General features: G+C 45.5%; 1 protein-coding gene across 4 annotated transcripts in view; it reads right to left on the reverse strand.

The window, feature by feature from the left end:
- The window catches only part of NRP2 (neuropilin 2), a 92,096-nt gene that overhangs the window by 19,827 nt on the left and 50,886 nt on the right, over nt 1-21,383 (reverse strand). For 2 of the 4 annotated variants that reach the window (XM_030453940.1, XM_030453942.1), the window contains exons 11-15: nt 18,388-18,501; nt 15,770-15,922; nt 4,415-4,677; nt 2,928-3,024; nt 371-409 (exon numbers count right to left, since the gene is read on the reverse strand). In XM_030453940.1, the coding sequence (XP_030309800.1) occupies nt 371-409; nt 2,928-3,024; nt 4,415-4,677; nt 15,770-15,922; nt 18,388-18,501 (666 nt within the window). The remainder of the gene's footprint in view (nt 1-370; nt 410-2,927; nt 3,025-4,414; nt 4,678-15,769; nt 15,923-18,387; nt 18,502-21,383) is intronic. The other 2 variants (XM_030453941.1, XM_030453943.1) reach the window with 1 other exon arrangement.

Genomic DNA, 21,383 nt, shown 5'->3' on the forward strand with positions numbered 1-21,383 from the left:
GCAGACTGACCTCAACCTCCTTCACAAGCAGCTCCAATACCACCACAGCTAGAGAGTCTATAAATTAGAGAATAAGCCATTTCCACCTCATTTCACCTATAATGGCTTTTCATTTAAAATCAGTTATAACATCCCTTTCCTCCTCAGCCTTCCCTGCTCTTCAGGAGGTCAGGTGCCCCATGATGGCAGGTTTCATAATGCTGTTCAGCCCAAGACAGTGGGACTTCCTGCTGCTGTGGCAGGAGAGGTTTAGCACACATTTGTCATTTCACTGCTCAGAACATTTGTTGTTTGTACAAGCCTGCACATTGCTACCCTTCAATGTAAAAGCCCAGCTTAGCAGAAAGAAAGCACTAAGTGCATTTTTTACCTGGAAAGTAGTTCTCACCTGGGAAAGCTGTGATGGGTTCTGTAAAGGAAAAAAAACAAACTAGTATTAGAGAAGAGAATACTGTCTCCGGGACAGGAAAAAACCCTGTCTCAGCTGAAGTATGACCACATGCAATAAGCTTCAATTCAGACACATACTTCAGAGAAAAATATGTCTGAAGTTGAGGGTCATTTGGATTCAGCTGACTGGCCTGAATCATCCAAAGCCCCACCTGGCCCAGTGATGAAAACTTGAAACCCCCTAAAATTTCCACAAGCAGTTGAAAACCCTTAAAATTTCCATGAGCAGTTTGCTTTCTGGCTCAACTCTGGCATCACTATTTACATAGGAACTGTGTTGCCTAACAGAATCATAGAATTGGAAATGGCTTGGAAAAGACCTTAAAGATCATCTAGTTCCAATCCCCCTGCATGGGCAGGGACATCTCCCAAGAGACCAGGTTGCTCAATGTGCTGTCCAACCTGTCCTTAAACACAACTAGGGAGGGGGAATCAGTGCCAAGCTCCTCTCCATCTCACAGTGCCAAGGAAGAAAGGCAAGTGATTTTTTTCTTCTTCCAAGGTATTTTGAAGACATCTATTACAAATTACTGGATCTGAATAGCAACAATCAGGACTTGTTACTGATTACTTTCTCACAGAAGAAATAAGACTTCTGATTAGTTTTAGATTACTTCTGCATTATGCTTGTGAGTCACAGAAACAGACTGGCTCTACTGAGCACTATGAAATCACCACTCAAATTCAGAATGAGAATGACACAACTGTCAAAGGAAAAAAATTATTGTGACTTACTAGTATTCTTTCATGCTAAAAAGGAATAATTACTTTCCAGGATTACATTTGAAAATGCAGTAGCCTGTGCTGGAGTCAGCTGTTCTCATGGCCCTGACAGATGAAGCACTGTATCTCTACCATTTCATTATTATTTTGGTGACATGAGAAATGACCCATGAGTTATGTTATAGTTTGCAGTGGGAGCCCTTTGTTAGAAATGATCTGAAACAAACGATCCTTATCAGTTTTAAGATTCCCATTCAGCTTCCTTGAACGGAACAAATAATTTCATGTAGCAGTGGAGTGTTATTTTTAGGGCTGGCAACACTTGAAACTTTGTAACTTATTAATGATTTTGTTTTGAAGTACTAAGCTTTAGGTTCATTAGCCCCAAGACACAGTAACACTGGAGGTAGGTGAAGCTAAGCTCAAAAGAAGTTAAGATAGGAAATGCTATTAGTGTTAATCATCAGTCTGGCTTCTCCTTAATGCCATAGAAGGCAAGGGATTAAAACACCACTGCCAAGCTTTAAATACAGGGAATTGGACATACGGAGTATTAACTCCTTTGGAAGATTGGAGACCAGCAGAGTTCAAAGCATCAAAGAAACTGGGACTGCTGGAGCTCAGGAGCACCTCTGGGGCAGTCCTGCTGCTCTGTTCTATTATTAATGCTGGTTCCTCCACCATCTTCACCATCTCCTGCCTGTACAGGGGGACAAGCAGCATGACCAGCCTTTGTCTCCCCTGTGCTTCCTCCCCTGAGATAAACCCATCCAAGAGGAGTGGGAGAGTGTCCATCCCACTGGGGTTAGGAGGCACCAGGTACCTTAGGTCCTCTGTGTACCTTGGTGGGGGAGAGGAAAGCAGATTCACTGACCAGGGCCTTTCAAAGATTGAAGGGAAGAGGCTCTGCTCCACCTGACTTTTCCTACTGACTGCAGGATGGGTTGTCATGCAGGTTAACAGTGAAACATGAATTCCTCAGGTGACAGAGAAGAGAAGGACCTTGCTACTGTGGGTACCCTCAGCACAGATCCCACTAACTGAATAATTTGCTGGTCCCATCCTCAATTAGGATGGCTATAAATCCACATCCAAGCTAGATGGTAATCAGAGCCATCAGAATGTGTGTTCCTACTTCCTCTGTGTTAACAGAGGGCAGGGCAATGGCTCCACTGGTGAACTGCTGTAACACACCTTTTTCCTCTCTCTTTTTTTTTTTAAAGCCCACTCTGTCTTTAACACTGAATGAATCCACATGGCTTTTGGCCTGGTTTGGGGAATAGTGAATTTTAGGACAAAAATATTTCTTTTGTTATTCTGTTAGTATGGCTGTAAAACCCCTCTGCAATTTTATTTCTTAGTAGAGAAGACTCCTTTTGAAGTCATCAGCCTCTCTATGCATGTAATACTGACTGACAGCTGGTTTCTTTTGTCCAGTAAATTTAAAAGGAAATTTTAAATTTAGTGTACATCTTTATCACATAGGATACTCCTTGGTAACCCTCAGCTGTACTTTCAGCTTTGAGCAGCAGAGACATGTGCTTCCTGCCTCTCACATAAGCCCAGTCACAGCCCCTGACTCTCAGAGACCGAGTCCCCATCATTTCTTTTGTGGGCAAGGCAAGTCCCAGCTGAGATGTAGAAAATCCCAGTAACTCAAACAGGACAGAAGTGGCCCACTGGCAGCCTGAGAGCAAAGTCTCTCCATCCCTGACACCACCACCCCCAACCCCATAGCCAGACACAGCACATACCCATGCAGTTCTCCAGTGGGATGTCAGTGCCGAGCTGGATGGCATCGAGGGCGAGCTCTCCTGAGTGGTCGTTGCGTATAAACCCCTCAAACACAATCTGTGAGAAATTGAGACAGGCAAGTCAGTGCTAAGAGGAGAGGGGTTGATTTATTCCTACTTAATCACAGGCAAAATATATTTACAAAAATAAACAGAGTTGTTAGCTCTAAGAACTGCTGAGTGGAGAGACTGACTTTATTTACATAATGATGCTGTTATTTAGCTAATGCCGGGATATTCACATTTAACACACAAAGTAATCAGCCAGCACCCATCAGTCTTATCTGCAGGCATATTGTGTTTACTGGTATTTTATTAAAAAGCTAAACACACACACACAAAATAACTATGCAGTTCCAGGGCAAGGTTTTTGCTTTCTATCTTCCTCACCACTCTTGAGGGTTCAAATAGTTTCCTAGGGCTATGTATTTGAAAAAACTCCTCTCCCCATTGATGTACCCCCTTTCTCTGGGGGGGCTGGGCAGCCCGATCCTGTGCGTGCCTGTAAGAAGACCTCCCTGAAGGGCTGGATGTCTGCCTGTGCACAGGGTTGGGTGTCAGAGCTGCTGAGCTCAAGTGTGAGCCATCAACCCATGTAGGATGCTGAAGTTTGGAGTGGTTGGTGGCCTGAGAGCAGCAGCCCCTCTGGTCAGGGGTGGGACCAGTAAGAGCAAGGCTCCCTGTCAGGGTGGTCATCAAAGTTCTGCCTTGGGCCTGTGAAGTGTGTCCTTCTGCTTTGGAGGGTTCTGAGTGCCATTCTGATACTCATTAACAAGTGACAACAGCAGCTCTGACTCTCTGGCAAATGACACCCTGCCTGGAAGATCCACCATGCCAAAGGCACTCCTGGAAGCAGCAGCCTCTCCACTGGGCACTGGCACAGCTGTGCCAAAGGGGGCTCAGGAGGCTGTAGCAAGCAGCACAGCTCCCTCCAGCTCATCCCTTCTATCCAAGAAGTGGATTCACAAATGAATCAGCATCTCCTATTCCTTTTCCCACTTACAGTGGAGGCTGGAAAAGGGCTGTTTACTGCCTACACTTAAAAGCTGGCTGTGCCCCTTCCTGGCTTCCCAATTCCCCTGGCTGCAGGGTTTGGGTCTGCTCCATGGAGCTGACACCTGCGTCTGGTCAGATTATTTGATGACCATCAGTTGAGGGAGAGGAATGAACAAAACAAAACAAAAAAAAAAAGAGAGAGAGAAGGGAAAATATTTGCGAAGTGGGAGATTTGAGGATATAAAAGGCAACAGACTGAACAAAGACACAAATCTGTACAGAAGACAGGCACTGTGAATAACAAACAGTGTCATTTAGTTACTATAGTAACTCAAGAAACACAATGAAAACAGCCACATTCCCTAATGATGAATGGCCCTGGCTCTGAAACACTGAAATAAAGATGCTGAAGATGCCTGCCTGGTCCAGCACACCTTCCCCAAACATCTTACCCTGTACTCCATGTCGTAGCTTGGCAGGATGATGCGGCCTTCCCTCCATTCCTCCCCTTGGTCCTCCGTGATGACCCACAGTGCCTTGTGCTCCTGGCTGGCTTCCCTCCAGACCCGTAGCATCACCCCATTGCTGCCCCATGCCTGGTACTGGAAGACCATGCAGACAGCACTCCGGGGTAGATAGATGGTGGGGCTGATGAGCCGGGCTCGCTGGCCTTCCCTCCTTCTGCTGCTCTTCAGCTGGAGGTAACTCTTGCTATCTGTTCAAAGAGGAAAACACCATTATATTACTTCCTGCAGCCACCTGTAACAGGTATCCCACCTCCTTCCAGGTGGCTCTGGCAGTGCTGGGCTGGCTCTCACAACCACACCTGCAGGAGAAGGGTCTCACCCCAGCACCCTGATGTGCACAGCAAGCTGTGCCACTGCTGTGCCCCGGGCATTGAGGAGCACACTTCCCTCACAAGCCACTGCTGCCTGGTAGGAGACAGACAGCAAAACCAGAAAGCATTAAGCTGAAGATGAAGATAATTAGAAGTTAAAAAGCAGTTATTGTCAGAAGAAGTGATGCCACAATGAGACTCTGTGTGTGTGTGTGTGTTTATTCTGTTGGGAGTTTGCTCATTGAGCAGTCTGGGTGGGTTTTTCTAACTGCCTGTGCTGTGAAAACTCATCTTGGGATGGGCATCTCAAGCTGTGTTCATCCTGTCTCTCTTCATTCCCAGTGGTAAATACTCCTCAGTCAGGCTCTAGGTGACACTCTTGTTTCAGGGATATGCACAACAAAATGAAAGGAAGATTCTCCACTGGTTAGTGAGGACTGGGTTAGAGATTATTTGGGTAAACTGAACATAAATCCATGGACCCTGGTGGAATGCACCTGTGGGTGCTGAGAGAGCTGGCTGATGTTGCTGCTCTACCACTCTCCATTTTTGTAAGATGCTTGAAAACAGGAGTGATGCCTGAGGACTGAAGGAAAGCTAATGTCAATCTTCAAAAAGGGCAGGAAGGAAGATCCAGGAAACACAAGACCAGTCAGCCTCACCTCCATCCCTGGAAAGGTGATGGACCATCTCATTCTGGAGGTCGTCTCTAAGCACATGGAAGAAAAGAAGGTTATCAGGGGTAGTCAGCACGGATTCACCAAGGGGAAATCATGTTTGACTAATCTGATAGCCTTGTATGATGGTGTGACTGAATGGGCAGGTGCAGGGAGAGCAGTGGATGTTGTCTACCTTTACTTGAGCAAGGTGTTTGAACCTGTGTCCCATCGCAACCTCCTGGATAAGCTCAGAAAGTGGGGATTAGAAGAGTGGATGGTGAGATGGATTGAGAACTGGCTCAACAATAGAGTTCAGAGGGTTGTGATCAATGGTACAGAGTCCAGGTGGAGACCTGTGACTGGTGGTGTTCCCCAGGGGTCAGTACTGGGTCTGTCTTCATCAATGACCTGGATGAGGGGACAGAGTGTATCCTCAGCAAGTTTGCCTATGATACAAAACTGGGAGTACTGGTGGATGCACCAGAAGGCTGTGCAGACATTCAGCAAGATCTGGACAGAGTGGAGAGCTGGACAAAGGGGAACCTAGTGAGGTTCAACAAGAATAAATGCAGAGTCCTGCACCTGTGAAGCAATAACACTGTGCAACTGTACAGATTAGGGGCTGACCTGCTTGGAAAGCAGCTCCTTGGAGTCCTGGTGGACTATCCATGGGACAGCAATGTACTGTTGTGGCCAAGAAAGCCAGTGGGGTGTACTGAATGTGTCCAGCATGTCGAGGGAGATTCTCCTCCCCCTCTACTTTGCCCTAGTGAGACCATATCTGGAGTACTGTGTGTCGCTCTGGGCTCCCCAGTTCAAGAGGGACAGGAATATAGTACAGAAAGTTCAACAGAGGGTAACAAGGATGATCAGGGGACTGGAACATCTGTCTTATCAGGAAAGGATGAGAGACCTGGGGCTACTTACTCTGGAAAAGACTGAGAGAGCATCTTATTAATGTTCAAAAATATCTGAAAAGCAGGTGTCAAGAAGAAGGGGCCAGTCCCCTTTCAGTGGTGTTCTGTCATAGGACAAGGGGCAATGGACATGAACTGGAACACAGGAAGTTCCACCTCAACATGAGGAAAAACTTCTTTATTGTAAGGGTGATGGAGCCCTGGACAGACTGCCCAGGGAGGCTGTGTGTGTTTCGTTCTCCAGAGACTTTCAAGACCTGTCTGAATGCATTCCTGTGCAACCTGCCCTAGGTAATCCTGCTTTGGCAGAGGGGTTGGACTCAATGATCTCTAGTGGTACCTTCCAACCCCTAACATTCTATGATTCTAAAAAAACTATGAAATCCTGGCTCTCAGTTTTTCTGTAATGCAGCAAGACAGCCCCTAAAGCACAGCACAGTGGAAGGACATGGTCCTAGTGAGTTAAGCGTGTACAGGTGACAACTGGATAGCTGCAAACTTGAAGGTAGCTGAAATACATACTGAAGGGGATTCACTTGCTTTAATATTACATTTTAAATTGTGCCATGCTTTTTGTCAATCCTCAAAGAGGAGATTTGGTACATTGGATATCCCAAGAGAAGTTCAAGGCTGAAACTGGAATTGAATATACTTGATACAAATACCAACAGATATAAATCCTTGAGCATGGCTAATTTGGTCTGGAATCAGTGGTTTCCATCCCCCTCTGATAAGAAACCTCCTCAAGAAGCTCCCTTTTTGTAGCTGGGATGCCTGAAGTCCCTTAGCACAGACTGAAAGCCAAGCATGTAGCTGATCTGATCCTTACCTGTCCCCTCCCATCATGACCAATGGCAGGAGAGAGTCCCTTGGGTTGCCCTGACTTCAGTGCCTCCAATGCAAGGTCCCAATACAGGCCAACAGCAGAAACTGCTGTAATTTGTGTTTCAATCAACACAAGGATGAACATGCTTGACCAGAGTCACTGGTGTTTCATGCTAGCACATGCAAGGCCACACATAAGTGTCTGTCACTTCTTTTCACCACATCTTATTCCACTTCACCTGAGAGGCACAGTTCTAAGCAGCAGCCTGCCTCCTGCTTGCCCTGCTCCCTTGGCAGCTTCAGTGCCCACAGCAATGACAGAAGAGCAAACTCTGCACAGAGAAGGTTTGTGAAAGGAACCCAAAACACTTCCAAAATGTAAACCTAAACTTAGAGCCCAGTTCCTGAGCATGGTGCCCAGAAACCAGCAGTTGACTTCACTGGCACTCAGCAATCTGGTGACATCCCAGACAAAGGGAGATGCATCAGTGGTTGCACAAACCCTGCCCCAGGTTTGTCACTGCCAGAGAGCTGGGCTGAAACCAACCTGTGAACTACACAGCTTTCTAAAATAATTTTAGGACAAGGCAGCAGAAAGATGTGCCACCACTCTACTCCTGGGATTATGATCAGAATACTGCAGAAGCTTATCCACTCCATGTGAATTTTCACTGATTTTGCTCCATGAAGAACAAATCTGTCCCTGACCAGCCACATAAAGAAAGAGCCAACATTTTCCAGCACCTATGAAATGTACTTGGGCCACTTGGAACTGTATGCCAACAAAGAGTAGCAGAGAAAAAGATAAAAGTATGTTTGCCTACTTCTGCTTAAGTGAGTCACTTGAAAAAGTACCATGCCGTTCTCTAATGGAGGAGTGTTCCTGTGATTTACCTCAGAGTGGTAGTGGTGGAGGAGACGTGGGAGATAAACAAGTGGAGGAATAAAAAAAAGAACAAGCTGTACTCCATGCCTAAGGAGCAATAAGGCATAATAAGCCATCAGGGTCTACTGAATTAAAACCCTCTTTTTGTAATTCACTACAAGCCTCTTAAAAGCAAAAAACAAGAACAAGAAAAAAACAGCTACAACAAACAAGGTGGTAGAGCAAATCAGACTGCAATCATACAATTATCTCATAGCTGAAATGGCCTCACAGGAAAATCCTTAATGAAAGCACCAGCCAGACTCCAACATGATCAAATCCAGATCCTCAAAGTTCAGGACAGACCTTGGGTGCCAGTATTGTGGCAGCTTAATTGAGTGCAGGGATGTGCCACCCTTGGATCCATCCAAAGCCTACAGCTGACCATAGAGGACTAAGGTGATTGTACAGATGAACACACCCCAAATCTGCACCCCTCATTGGGAGATGGTGATACCCAGCACTGCTGCCTCAGCTGCTTCAGCAAAGGAGCCCGTGTGCCTCTGAGACACATCCCTCTCACCAGAGATGATGCTGACCTCTGATTTATTCCCATCCTTCTCAGGCTATGAAATCGAAGAAAATCCTGAACTGCAGCCACAGTCAATGGCCCCTCCAACTACATGGGCTCTTTAAGAGCTCCAGGAGTCCTCCCACACCCTGCATCTTCTGTGCTCCCTGCCCACTGCTCCCTGGTGTGGAGCTCTCCAGGCAATCCCAAAGGCTGCAGGGAAGCTCACTCTTTGGGTGATGAACCCATCTGCTCCCCTGTAAGTGGCAGTGGGTTTGGATACCATGTGTTCTTCCTCCTGGTAGCAGGAGCTTCTGGAATGGAGAGCAGAGTGCAAACAGACACAATATAAGGGTCGGACCAGGTGAACTTTGAGGTCCCTTTTAACCTGACATTCTATGATTCTGTGAAATGGCTGGATTACCTAATGAATTACTAATGGCTAGCTGGACCTTCTGAATAGCTCCATAACTTTGCTAAGATTGACTGAGCAAGGGCACTGGGAACAAGTTGTTGGAACAGCATGTGGCAGCCTGGTGGTTGCAGTAGTTGCTCTGTTTGGTACAGTAAATGGAAGCTTTAGGCACAGAAAGCACCTGAAAAGGTTGATTTTTTTCTGCTAAAACACTAGAAGGGAGCCTTGCAACAATGAGCTGACCAGTTCTTAGAGGATCAGAAATGCATTTTTACCTCTTTCCCAGAACTTGGCTTTGCAGACTCTATCCCAGCTAACACGGCAGCTCCATTCCCCACCAAACTGGCACTGGTAGTTCAAGGTGTCATCTCAGAAAAGGCAGGACAAACCTACTCAGGCATTTGAACCTACCACTGTTTTTGGCACCAATGCTATGGCATAATCTCATAGAAGATTTATGAAATCATCTGGATGAAGGGGAGGCCAGAGAAGCATGAATATGCAACCATGCCCAGTCAGACGATGGCTGAGCCGCTTGCATGGCAGTGAGCCCCTGATAAATCACCAGTGGGGCCCCTGCAAGGAAACCATCTGGCCAAGGCAGTTTCCTCTTGGCATGCCTGTCCCTTCTTGCTAGCAAGCCATCTGAGGAGACATTAGGGACAGCATGGGATGAATTCTCACAGTTCAGATCAAGCTGCAAGCACAAGCTAAGGCAGCTGCTCTCTCTGCAAGGTCAGCCTGCCTGTGCCTGGGTCCTGCACGTCTCAACCCCTCATCCAAGAAAAGCACCTTCTCTCATCAGTCTCAGCAGCACATCTGGAGATTTTCCAGCAAAATGTCTCAGGCAGGATGTGCACAAGCAGCTACTGAGATTTCAGATTCCCTTTGCATTTCCCCCTTGCTGGATATGGTCATGTCACAACTGCTGCACCTATGGAGGACTCATGCTGAACTGCCTTCACTTGTGCCCATTCAAGTGTCACTGCTGTCTTCTTCATTGCAGTGACAGTCTGCTCAGCCCTGTCTGCTGCCTGCACAGCCCCAAATGCCATCCCTGACCATGCTGTGTCCCAGTGGGGCCAGATCCTGATGTAGTTTTGGGGCATGCAAGCTGGAGGCTGCATCAGCCTTTGCCTTTCCTGAGGAGTAGATGAGCTGAGATTTCCTCATAGCTGCAGGGTGCTCTAGTAGCATGGTGATAGTAGCTGCATGAATAGGCAGGTTGAAACTGGATAGGGGTTTTTTGTTGTTTTGGTTTGGGTTTTTTTTTTTCTTTTTTTGTTTTTCAGTGACAGACCTCTCCTCAATGACAGACCTTCATTTATGAAGGGAAACCAATTCTCTGTAAAACTAATATTTATATTAATTAGATCACTGCGTCTGCTAGAAGATCTCTTAAGTTTTGATTACGTGTTAATTAGTTTGTCAAGTATTTGCCATTTCAGTTTCTAAATCAGTCATGAAAAGACAAAACCCCACACTTGTCCAGAACCAAGCTCTCCACCTGCTCTCTGGAGCCCCTCTAGTGGACAGGTCATTACATCCTCTCTTAATTAAGCCTCACATCCTCAACAGCACAGCACAACTGTGGGTCCCACTGCCTCCCCCCAAAGTGCAGGGAAGGTACAGTGTCCCTGGCAAACCAAATTCCAATCTGAGTCTGACATTTATGCTAAGTGAGCTGCTTGCCACTTCATAGTATCCACCACCAGCCTGGCAGGCATGCTGAATGCCCCTATGTGAAAGGGTGTGCAGAGGCCCATCCACCCCCAGCATTAGGGTGTGCATAATTAAAAGCATTAACCCTAGGAGCCTAGTGCTGCCATCATGCAGGCTGCACTCCTGTGCAGGCTCTGCTGACTTGGGCTCCACGACTCTCGGGCTGCTAAGTCACTGCTGCAAAGCAATGGAGTTCACACACTAAGATTTGAGAGGCAGTGTCTTGCTTTCCAGAGAGCCTTCCATCCTGGTTTAATAGGCAGTTTGTGTCACCAGTGTTTGGATCCAAAAAGTGACTAAGGACTCAGACAGGTGAGCAGTGAAGAAAAGGATGAGCCCCAAAGGAAGAGGTTTTTTCTCTGCCTCCAGCTCAGCCCAAGCTAGTGGAAGCTTTGCCTACAGCACAGGGACAGACTGCAGCAGTGCCTCTTTCAGGAAAGGCAGTGTGGGCAATAGGATGGCCACAGCCAGGGGACTTGCAAAGCCCAGCCAATGCTGAACGAACCTCCTGTGATCTGGGTGCCAGAGCACCACAGTTACACCATGCTGTAGGCAGCCAAGGCACAAATGACTTTGTAGGGTTTGCTGTCCTCACTGTGCAAATGAGTCAGGAGAGCCACGCAGAGCTTTGCTGAGTAGCAATCTGCACCACACATGGGGAGAGTGCAGAGAGACAGAGCTGGGTATGTGGTCTCCTTCCCACAGAGTGCAGCTGCTCCATATTGCACAGAAGTGCTTGACTTTCACACCACCCTATGTGCAAAACTCCCTCCTACTTCAAAGGGGACGTGATTGACCCTAGAGGTCAAAATGCATCCCCAAGGCACAAGCCCTGAGAGTCTCATGAGGGTAAGTGCAGACCCAGTTCAGTCCAGTCTTGCTCCATTAACACCATGAAAAACTTTCCACTGATTCAGACTGAGTAGAATCAGGGTCTTCAGGCAGAAGTTCTCATGAATCGAAAAAAAAAATATGCAAACGTTACCATTTAAAGATCCCACGGGAAAAACAGAGGAATGGTAAAGGGTCACCCTCAGCTTAAAAACAGCTCAACATTTGTTTTCCTTAAAAAATAAGCTCTTATGAAACTTCAGAGCACTGCAAACATTCCTCTGCTGGAAATGCTTTGAAACAAATAAACCTTTCCCTGTAGCGCCTGCAATCTGAATGAGCTGCATTCCTGACCCTCAAAGCCAGCCAGGCCATGGCCTACAGCAGAAGTTCTTGGTGGGTTTTTGCAGCCCAGTCCAAGAGTTATGTGATCAGGGGAGTTGTATTGTTAATATTACTTCCTTTTCTGTGTGCAATTAACCAACATCTGAACAACATGGGGTTCACAATGCTGCCAGGGCTCTGACCTCCTCAATGCAGAACTCACCTGGATGAGAAGCAGCAAGTGACAGACACACAGACCCCACAGTACTCTTCTGGGACAACAAGATATTTACTTAATGACTGCAAGAAAAGTGGAAGGAATAAAAAAAATGGCCAAAACACACTGATTTCTCCTTTTCAGTGCTGGCTTAGTGGGGTAGCATCACTAAGAGCAACACAACTGCACCTTTACACCCTTCAGGATCATGACCCTGGTGAAATTCAAAGATGGTGAAGAGATGAGGTGCCCAACTTACCAACTCAGGTTTATTTTCACATTTTAAGGCCTCTGTCTTGACACCAATGACACACTGCCATTGTGTACAGCATGAGGGGGGATGAAACCTCATTAAAATCTGGTGTTCCTTCAAGCTTTTTAGATGCAGCCAAGGGGAAAGTTTCTCTAGATGGGAAGCATCTCAAAGTCCATAGAGGGAAAAATCTGGCAATCTGTCATGGTGGCACAGAAAATGGAGCAATAGTATTTTTTAGGCTTGCAAAGGGCAGGGTAACAGCTGGAATCATGCTGGAATCATGGGTTTCTGCTGAGTTGGGCACTTTGGGTCCACTTTCACCAACAGGTTCCCCAGACATGTAACGGGAGCCTGCAGGAGAGGACATGGAGCTAATCCACGGTGCAAAGAGCCCAAGGAACACAGGTCTAAAAAAAGAAATGCAGAGCTGCCTGAAAGAGTATCTTGGAAATAAAAATAGTAGAATGAGAGCAGTGGGTGTCTTGTCAGTCTTGAAAAGTTTTCTGTGCCAAAGACAAGGAGGAATTGCATGCAGCGCATAAAATGAAATGGGGAGATATCTGAGGAATTCAGGCTAGTCTCTCAGCAGACTTTTCTAATCAAGTGTCTAACAGAGGATATTTCACCATGGTCATTTCCTCCCCCCTCTCTCTCAAGCAGACTGAGGAAGGGCTCCTCCTTTCATTATTATTTTTTTTCCCTTTTAATTTTAGTTTTTGTTTTGCCATTTTCTGAAGAAATAGAAACATATCCCACATGGCTCTTAAAGGCACAACATATTTCCTTGGTACTGTAGAGCAGCCACAGCATCTAGCCCAGTCCAGCACCTTTAAATCAGAATAAATTGGGTTCCAGTGGCTTTGAGTTCCCATTAGCTTTTGCCCTGCCCCTAAACCAAGCACAGCTGTTCTCCTTCACCCAACTGCTCACACCAGGGGGAATGGGGGGGAGAAATTCATAAGAAAAGACCACCCCGAACAAGGGCTTTTCATTCCTTACTCCCTGGAGTCTGAGGATGAATTTTCTAAGTAGAAACAAAGTGCTGGAGGGGGTGTGAGTGAAAGGCAAGGGAAGAATGGAGGAGTGTGAACCAAACAATGCTTCGATTCTGTCCCCACTGAGGGGCCAGCATCACTTCTTTTTCATGTTTCTCGACTTGCTTTTAAAAGCTGTGCAGGGAGGAAAAAACCAGATAGTTGTTTTCTTTTGTGTCATGTTTTCTTCATTTCCAGGAGCAGAACCAAAGTGAGACACAGAAGTGACACCTTTGCATGCTGACCCCTCCACAGCTCTGTGCAGTGTGGGCAAACTGTGGCACAGCTGCCAGGAGAGCACAACCCTCCTCAACCCAGCTGGGAGGCTGATCACAGGTTGGCACGGCAGTGCCAACAACTATTCCTCAGCCTGGGCCTGATGTCTGCTGCTGACATCCTCCATCACTGTGGGCAAGTCACCTCAACCCCTGTGGAGCTCTGCCTCCTCCTCTTCCTCTGCCTGCCAAAGATTTGCTGGGCACCCACCTGCACCCTGACAGCGCTTCAGTGCCTGGGTCAGCACAGCACCATAAAGGAGAGCCCTGCACACTGGCATCAAACCAGATCACTGAACTCAGCAGCAAAATATCCCTCTGGCCACACTGATGAGGTTTTACAACTCAAAACTGACTAAGAAAGAGAAGAAAGTGAAGAAGAAGGGGAAGGAACAGAACTGCATGCTGAGCTGTCTGAGGCAGCACCAGGCTCTCCTAGGCTGTGCATCCACACACACACACACGTGCACACATACAACAGAGTCTTCTAAGAAGCTGTGACCTGCTAATTGTAAGGAGACTCAGGGGAAAGGAAATGATATGAAAAATTGAGTCTGAGTTATAAAAATAAGTAATTTTTGTCCTACTTGCAGGAGGCTTGTATTAATTAAACATTATTACAGTGAATAAGATGGGGAGGGTTATTAAGTCTGGGACTGGCTGTAAGTGTTCTCTCCTGTTGCCTGAGGCTCCACTGAGCTCCAGATACTAATCTTCTAAAGCACTCAAATGCTGAAGAGATAAACACTTGAAATATGAAAATGTTTTTCTCCATAGCAGACACTGTGATCCTATGTCATGCCAAAGAATTTGTCAGATGTCCATACAGGCTGCACGTAGGGCATTACTATGCCTTTTAGAAAAATGCCAGGCACCTCAGGAGCTAAAGAGAAAAAATATATGTGCATTTGTGTGGGGATGATCTGTGTGTGGAGGTGTAGCAGATTCTGCTACATCTGTTCCTGGAATACATACTTCTCTCTTTAGCACTGCCTATCAGGTGTTGGCTGCACGACTTTCCAACTTGTTGGTGGCATTGCCAATCCGGCCAGTGCCTTTGTCACCAGCTGGCTGAGAGCTTGGCCTGAATGTTTGCATCTCAAGATTCAACCTTCCAGGAGGGGGGGTGGGGAGCTTGCATCATGTACAGCTCCCTGTGTGCATGGCATGCAGCCACTGGATCACTGGGCATCAGGACGGAATCAAAGCCAGGTAAGATCGACCAGCTCTCCCCAGGGAAGCCTTGAGTTTCATGAGCAATGAGAGTGAAGCGATGTGATGAGGATGTAATCTACTGTTACTAAGAAACCAGCAAATGTTATCTGTGCCACCTGTGCCACAAAGTCAGTGAGGGCAAGGAAAGGGCACTAGTCCAGGCATGAGTTCCAAGATGTGAAGCTGAAGAACTTGATCCATCAACCACACTGCCAGAGGCAGGCTCCCTTCCAACCTGTACCAGCACATCTCAGTGAGGCCTTCCATAAATCAGACTTGCCCATGAAAACGCAAATCTTCTGCTTCTAAAGCATAGAATTAAAAAGACCAAAAGTCAAACAGCAAGGAACTGGCACATTTCTGCATTCTTAGAGCTTAGCTATCCTTCACTTGAAGGAGGCTGAAATTCAGCCTGCTCTGCTCAGAGTGCAGAATAGCTGAAGATTATAGGCAATCTGAGCAACATATGGGAGGAAGAAATGCGTATCTAAAAAAAGAGGAAAAGCAGCATTTTGGGAAAAAAACACTGGGTCCTACAGAGAAATGTGGATCAGGATGGAAAACAAAGCCCCGACTAACCCACACAGGCCCAGGGGATTCAAAGCTCAGTGTCCAATCTCAGGAGGACAATTAGTATAAATTTAGTGCCAGTGGTCACAATCCTATAAATAAATCATTAAACCATAAAACAAAGCATCTGAAAGCTTCCACAAAAGAAAATATTCAGCTCTGCACAGCCTTCACCACTCTTGATAGCTGTGCAATATTCAGTCATACTGCCCACATGGAGGAAGCCCCATCAGTTCCCGCTTCCCTGCTTTGATATGGTATTAACAGTCTTACCAGGCACAGTCTCAGGGCTTGGTTCAGAGCTGCCAATCCAGGTGCTTGTAGGCTGAAATGACCATGTATAACCTGTTGCCAAGTCATGCGACCAACCACAGAGGTCTTCAGGGAGATCAAAGTTGCAGTTGAAGTTTGCAGGGAGATGGAAATCTTAGAAAAAGAAATAGAAGCAAGATAAAGTTGGATTTTAAAATGACCTGCCCATGAAGGGTTGCTACTAAAACACAACCCAAACCCAAAATATTTGGCAAGCCACAAATAATAAAGCAAGCATGAAATCTCACTCACACTGATGCTTTTAACCTTCCATCAGCTCCAGGGATCAGCCTTAAGTTCTGCATCATCAAAATGCTCACACCACATCCAGCAGCTAATCCACCAAAGTAAGCAAAGTACCAATTGCTTCCAGACTCTAATCAGCACCTTCTATTCATCCCCTAGAGTAGTTAAATACTAAATGCCTTCTCGAATGTCAGTGAAGAGCACTTCCTGAGTTCCCTGTGCCCATCAGTTCCTGCTCTGGCTCCAAAAGGAGAAGCTCAAGTGCTACAGAAACCTAGTTCCAGTGTGACAAATCCAACCACTTGCACCAGACGGGAGATGTCTGTCAATGTGGTGAGCTGTCACTCATCACTTCCTACCTTCTTGTGGAAATGTGACCAGGGGAAATGTGTGGTAGCCATGAGCTCAAGTCTTTGGATTCTGAGTGAAAGGAGCCAGCCTCTATTTCTAGCTCCCCTATGGACTCGCCACAAGGTCTTGTGTGAATCACCTAACTTTTCATCTGCAAAACAGGAGCAGATCTAATTCCCTGTGTCAACAGCTTTAAAAGCTGCAGAGACCCTTCCTGCACAGCCAGGTCTGTGAGGAGGGCACTTGCCAGGGGCTGCAGGCACCAGTAAGACAGTGGCTGGCTCCTTTGGTCACAAAAATGGTCTGTGCCCACTCAGCAGACATGCACATCAGAGCCTATATATGGGCTGGGTTTTTCCTGAGCAAAGAGGAAGGTTTAAATCACAAGAGTGAAAGCCAGAAGGAGGTGAGTGACTCAAGTGATAGGCATCAGGGGAACTTTGCTGCAAGGGGCAAAGAACTTTCTTTACATTCTCCCACTTCAAAATAAAACAATGCAGATCATGGATGCCTTTATCCCAAGCTAATCTTGTACTCTGGAGAGTAGCATTGTTTCTGTTTGGCTGTCATAAATCTAATTGTCCAGAGAAACACACTCATTGTTTATGGAGTATGAGAATGAAAATTGTTGCTAAATTTGAGGGAAGCTGATGGGGAAGCTGGTTTCATATTCCATTTGCTTTCTTGCCCAGTACTGCACCCAGAATTGTGTTGCAGAGTCTGTTACTGGCTTAAATTTCCTCTCACCAGCTTCCCAAGTGCCTCACTGGTAGCAGGGTTGCACACACTTGTCACAGAAGCAATGCAATGAAAATCAGGCCCTTTGAGCTACTTCTGCATCTTGCATTCCTAGAACTAAACTACAGAAAAATCTCAATGGGCGGAGTGAAAAAACCAATTAATATTATTTTTTTAATTTATGTATTTTAAAACTCATTAAATTTTTTTTCTTCTCTGGGACTGAAATCTGAAGTGACAGAAGGCCTAGGAGCTATCTCTAAGGATAGATTCTCCTTCTGAGATTTCTCATTGAAGTCCTTGTGTAAATGCCCAAAGCCCCAGTGCTGAGGCCCAGGCTCTGCTCTTATGCCCTGAGGTGTGCATTTCCTGCACACTGTACAACTAACCTGGCACAGCTCTGCCATGCCCTCTCCCCTGAATGTCACAAGCTTTGGATGCCCACAACACCCTTGCAAGGAGCAGAAGATGACATCTGCTTTTACAGGTAAGGATCTGAGGCAGGTACATTTAGTCCCTGTGCCCAGCATTGGCTCTTAGCAAGCACAGCATGTAGTCTAAAATACCATCCAGCCTCTGTCAGAAGAGGCAGGCAAGCACCACAGATACCAAACCACTCCCTGTACATCTGACAGCAATCTAAGACTGGAAGGACAAATTCCTGCCTGGAGTAAGTGCTCCCCTCTCTCTGCTGCCTGTCTGCCCAGACTGTCATCCTAATTTTAAACAGTTGGTATTAGGGAAGACTATCCTTACACTTAGGTCTTCTGGACACCAGGCTTCTCTACACGTTGTGATTTACTCTCACAGTTGTGACCTCTGCAAAAGGAGCCCTGCATACCAGGCAGTCTGAATCTCTCCCTTGAATCACCTTCTGAATTTATGACAACCAGCCAAGGGATCTGGAATGGAGGTAGCTCTAAACAGGGCACTAAGTGAGTTGCTTCAGGTCACGTAAAGAAAGCTGAGAGAGCAGCTCTTCAAGTCTTGTACCCCAGGGACTAAACTAGCTGCTATCTCCTGCTCTTGCTCTTCCTTCATATAACTTATCAGATATTGGCAGGTTTTGTCTTTTTGTCCTTTTTTGTCTTTTTTTTTTTTAATCTTGGCCTATTGCTAATAATATTACTCTAAGCTTTCCAGGAATCAGCCCCATGCTTAGGAGCAAATGGGAAGATAAGAGCATTTTTTTAGCTCCTAGCCCATCATTTACTGAGATAAAGATGTCTTGCTCTGATACATACCCTCCTCCTCTCCACAGCCATCACATTGGGTTACTTCTTCATCAGTTGGGTATGGGGTGGTAATCTCTCCACTCTTCAAAGTGGGCACCAATGTCCCTGCAGTGGGCTTTACATCTGAAAAAAATGGAGTAGAGATGCTATTTGCTATAGACCATACAAAAAGCCCGGGCAGGAGGAGACAAAGAAAAAAAAATAAATCTTTTCTCATGTTCTTATAATGGCAGGAAGAGATAGAACAAGAATACCATGAAATTTCCACATGCTACAAATGTTAGCATGGTTTAAACTTCAAGTGAACTGGCTATTTCCATGTGGGAGTTCTTTTGATTTAGACTCCCCATTGGACAAGGCTCTCCTCTAGACATACATGCTACTTTTCCTCTTAATTTTTCAGTCTACACTGATGCTGGCAACCCGCTTAGCTGTCATTACTGGATAAGAGAGATCACAGGCACAACATTTTTTTTCTTTCATAGAGGCATATGACATATTGAAAAGAACACACACAACATTCTCACCAATTGTGTGCCAATTTATAAAACAAGTCAGTCAAACCCACAAATGACATAACTGCAAACGGACCTGGAGGATCCCCTAGTGCACTCTGGCTCGCTGCAAAAAGCATCTGGTTTCATGCTCCAGGCTCCTGACTGCACTTTCAAAGGGTCTCTGCCTGATTTCCCTCTTGCCAAAATGGGCCATGCAAAACATCCTCCAAGCAGGTGTCAGGGGAAATTTAAGCAAGAAAGGGAAGCATATTAAGACCAACAGTAAACTGCATTAGGTTCCAGCAGTCCCTCGTTTTATGAGGACAGCATGCTTAATTCTTTCTACATTTAAATTAAAAGAGGCTGCTTTACTTAGCTACATGTGATTGCATTTCTTCATCAGAGCCCTTCAGGATATCATTTAATAAAGCCAGAAGCAGGAGGAAATGGATAAATACGGATAAATACATTGAATATTTTCAATAGGCTACTTTCTGCACTTTTATTCTCCAGTTGTTAAACATGTTTCACATAAACTCTCAAGGTTTTTATTGTAATTTTGTTTTTTTCCAGTGGCAGTCTTTTGTTCAGGATAAAATAACAAAGAAACTTGAAGTCTTTTAATCTGCAAGTTCAGATTTTTACAACCCCATAAAACTCTAACAAGAAGCAAATTGTAAGGAGCCAGGCACAGAAAATGTCACCAAAAAAAAAGGAAAAAAAAAAAAAGCAGCAGGTGAAGGCAACACGTCAAAAACTGCAAATTATTTAGAGCTGTTTTTTTTTTTTTTTTTTTTTTTTTTTTAGGTTATTGTTCTTGTATATTGAGATTTATAGCTGAAATGTGACGATGTGGAAGGACCTTGAAAGGCAAGTCTCATATGGGACGCAGATGCTGTGCAAATGTAAATCAAAAGTGTTGCATTGCCCCGAACAACCACTGAAATATATCTCAAAAAATCAGTTACCACAACAGAGCCACAATCTGATGCTTACAAGAAATAATGAAAATAGCAGAGAGGACAACGTGATGTGTGAAATGGAAAGTGAAAAGGAGAGGCCTTCCTTGCTTGCTTTCTCTCTCCCTGACCCAGCACGTCTCTGTGCAACTGGTGGTAACTGCTGATCAAAATGCAGAGTCACTGAGCAATTGAAACCATATGTTTGGAACTTCAAAGGAGAGAAAACCAGCTGCAAGTGAACATTCACTGGTCTCCACTCTTCAGAGGAAAAGTTTTGCAGGTCTTTGAGAGAAGTCAATTGCTGCCTGCCTGCTTCCCAGTTTTTGAGCTACTAGCCAAGTTGTTTGTGAGCTCAGTTGCTGTTTAATTACCTGTTTGACTCGGTAATTAAGATGCTTGTTGTTCATAAGAAATAAAAACAGCTGGGCAAGGTACACATGGGCTTAAACCCTCACCTGAAAATATTTTCAAGCAGTTCGTTCTAATCCCTCCTCTTAATGTTGTTCCCAAGCAAGTGCAATTGCCTGGGTTTACACAGCCAGCTCTGTAACAAGGCTGGGTCCTCACAGCAAAGGAGGGCTGTGCCTTAGCACTGTCAAGGTCTGCTGTGTGGAGGCAGCCTGGATTTAGCATGCAGATAATGCCACGGGATCTCTCTGCCCCCCAGGTTGTATCAAGGAGATAAATGCTTTTTATAACATGGTGAATCCACAAGATTACAAGCCCTGCTCTGATTACAAAGCTGAATGCCTGTAGATCAATAAGGCTACGAATATTTATGACTTGGCAGTTGAGTTTTAAACATTACAATGTGCAAATGATTAGACAGCCACACTGGGAAATGACCATAAAGCACCCTGCCTGGAAGAAACACGAACTGTTGCTGCTGATATGGAAACTGAATGTGGCCATAGATGAAAAAGAAAAATCGGACCAAAAATAGCACAAAAAGTTCAGGATGCCAAACCCCACTTACTCTCTGATTTTGATAAGTGCCATGGGGGGGCTGACATGTACCTGACATGTGCCAGGTTTTGTGTGACTGCCTCCCTTTGTGACAGTGATGCAGAACTATAATGCACCAGCCAAATGGTCTTCAGAGCTCTGGAGATTACTGGGAGCTGCTGGAAGCAGAGATGTGGGAGCTGCCTGACCACTTCTGCACAGAGCGTCAGCTCCCACTGCTTGCATGAAAGCCATGGTGCCTACTTCTACAACATCTCCAGGATGATGTAAGATTTAAATTAAGACCTAAACTTGATTTAAAGTTTAGACAATATACGATGGATTCCCAGTCCAGGGGAAGATTTGCCATTGACTTCAAAGGTAACAAATTATCATTATTAATTGTGTGTATGAGTGTTCTGTGATTTGCCATGAAGTGTTTGTAATGCATCTCATAGCATACCACAGGAGGAAAGGGTAGTAAAGACTCCACAAAATGATGGAAAAAAGCTCTGTGTCTTTTCAGTTTCCTAGAATGGGAATTCCTGCAAGAAAATGTCTTCTACAGGTGTGTAGAAATGGAAATTTTTCCTCCTTATCA

This window comes from Calypte anna, chromosome 7 (assembly GCF_003957555.1).
Source record: "Calypte anna isolate BGI_N300 chromosome 7, bCalAnn1_v1.p, whole genome shotgun sequence".
Taxonomy (NCBI): domain Eukaryota; kingdom Metazoa; phylum Chordata; class Aves; order Apodiformes; family Trochilidae; genus Calypte; species Calypte anna.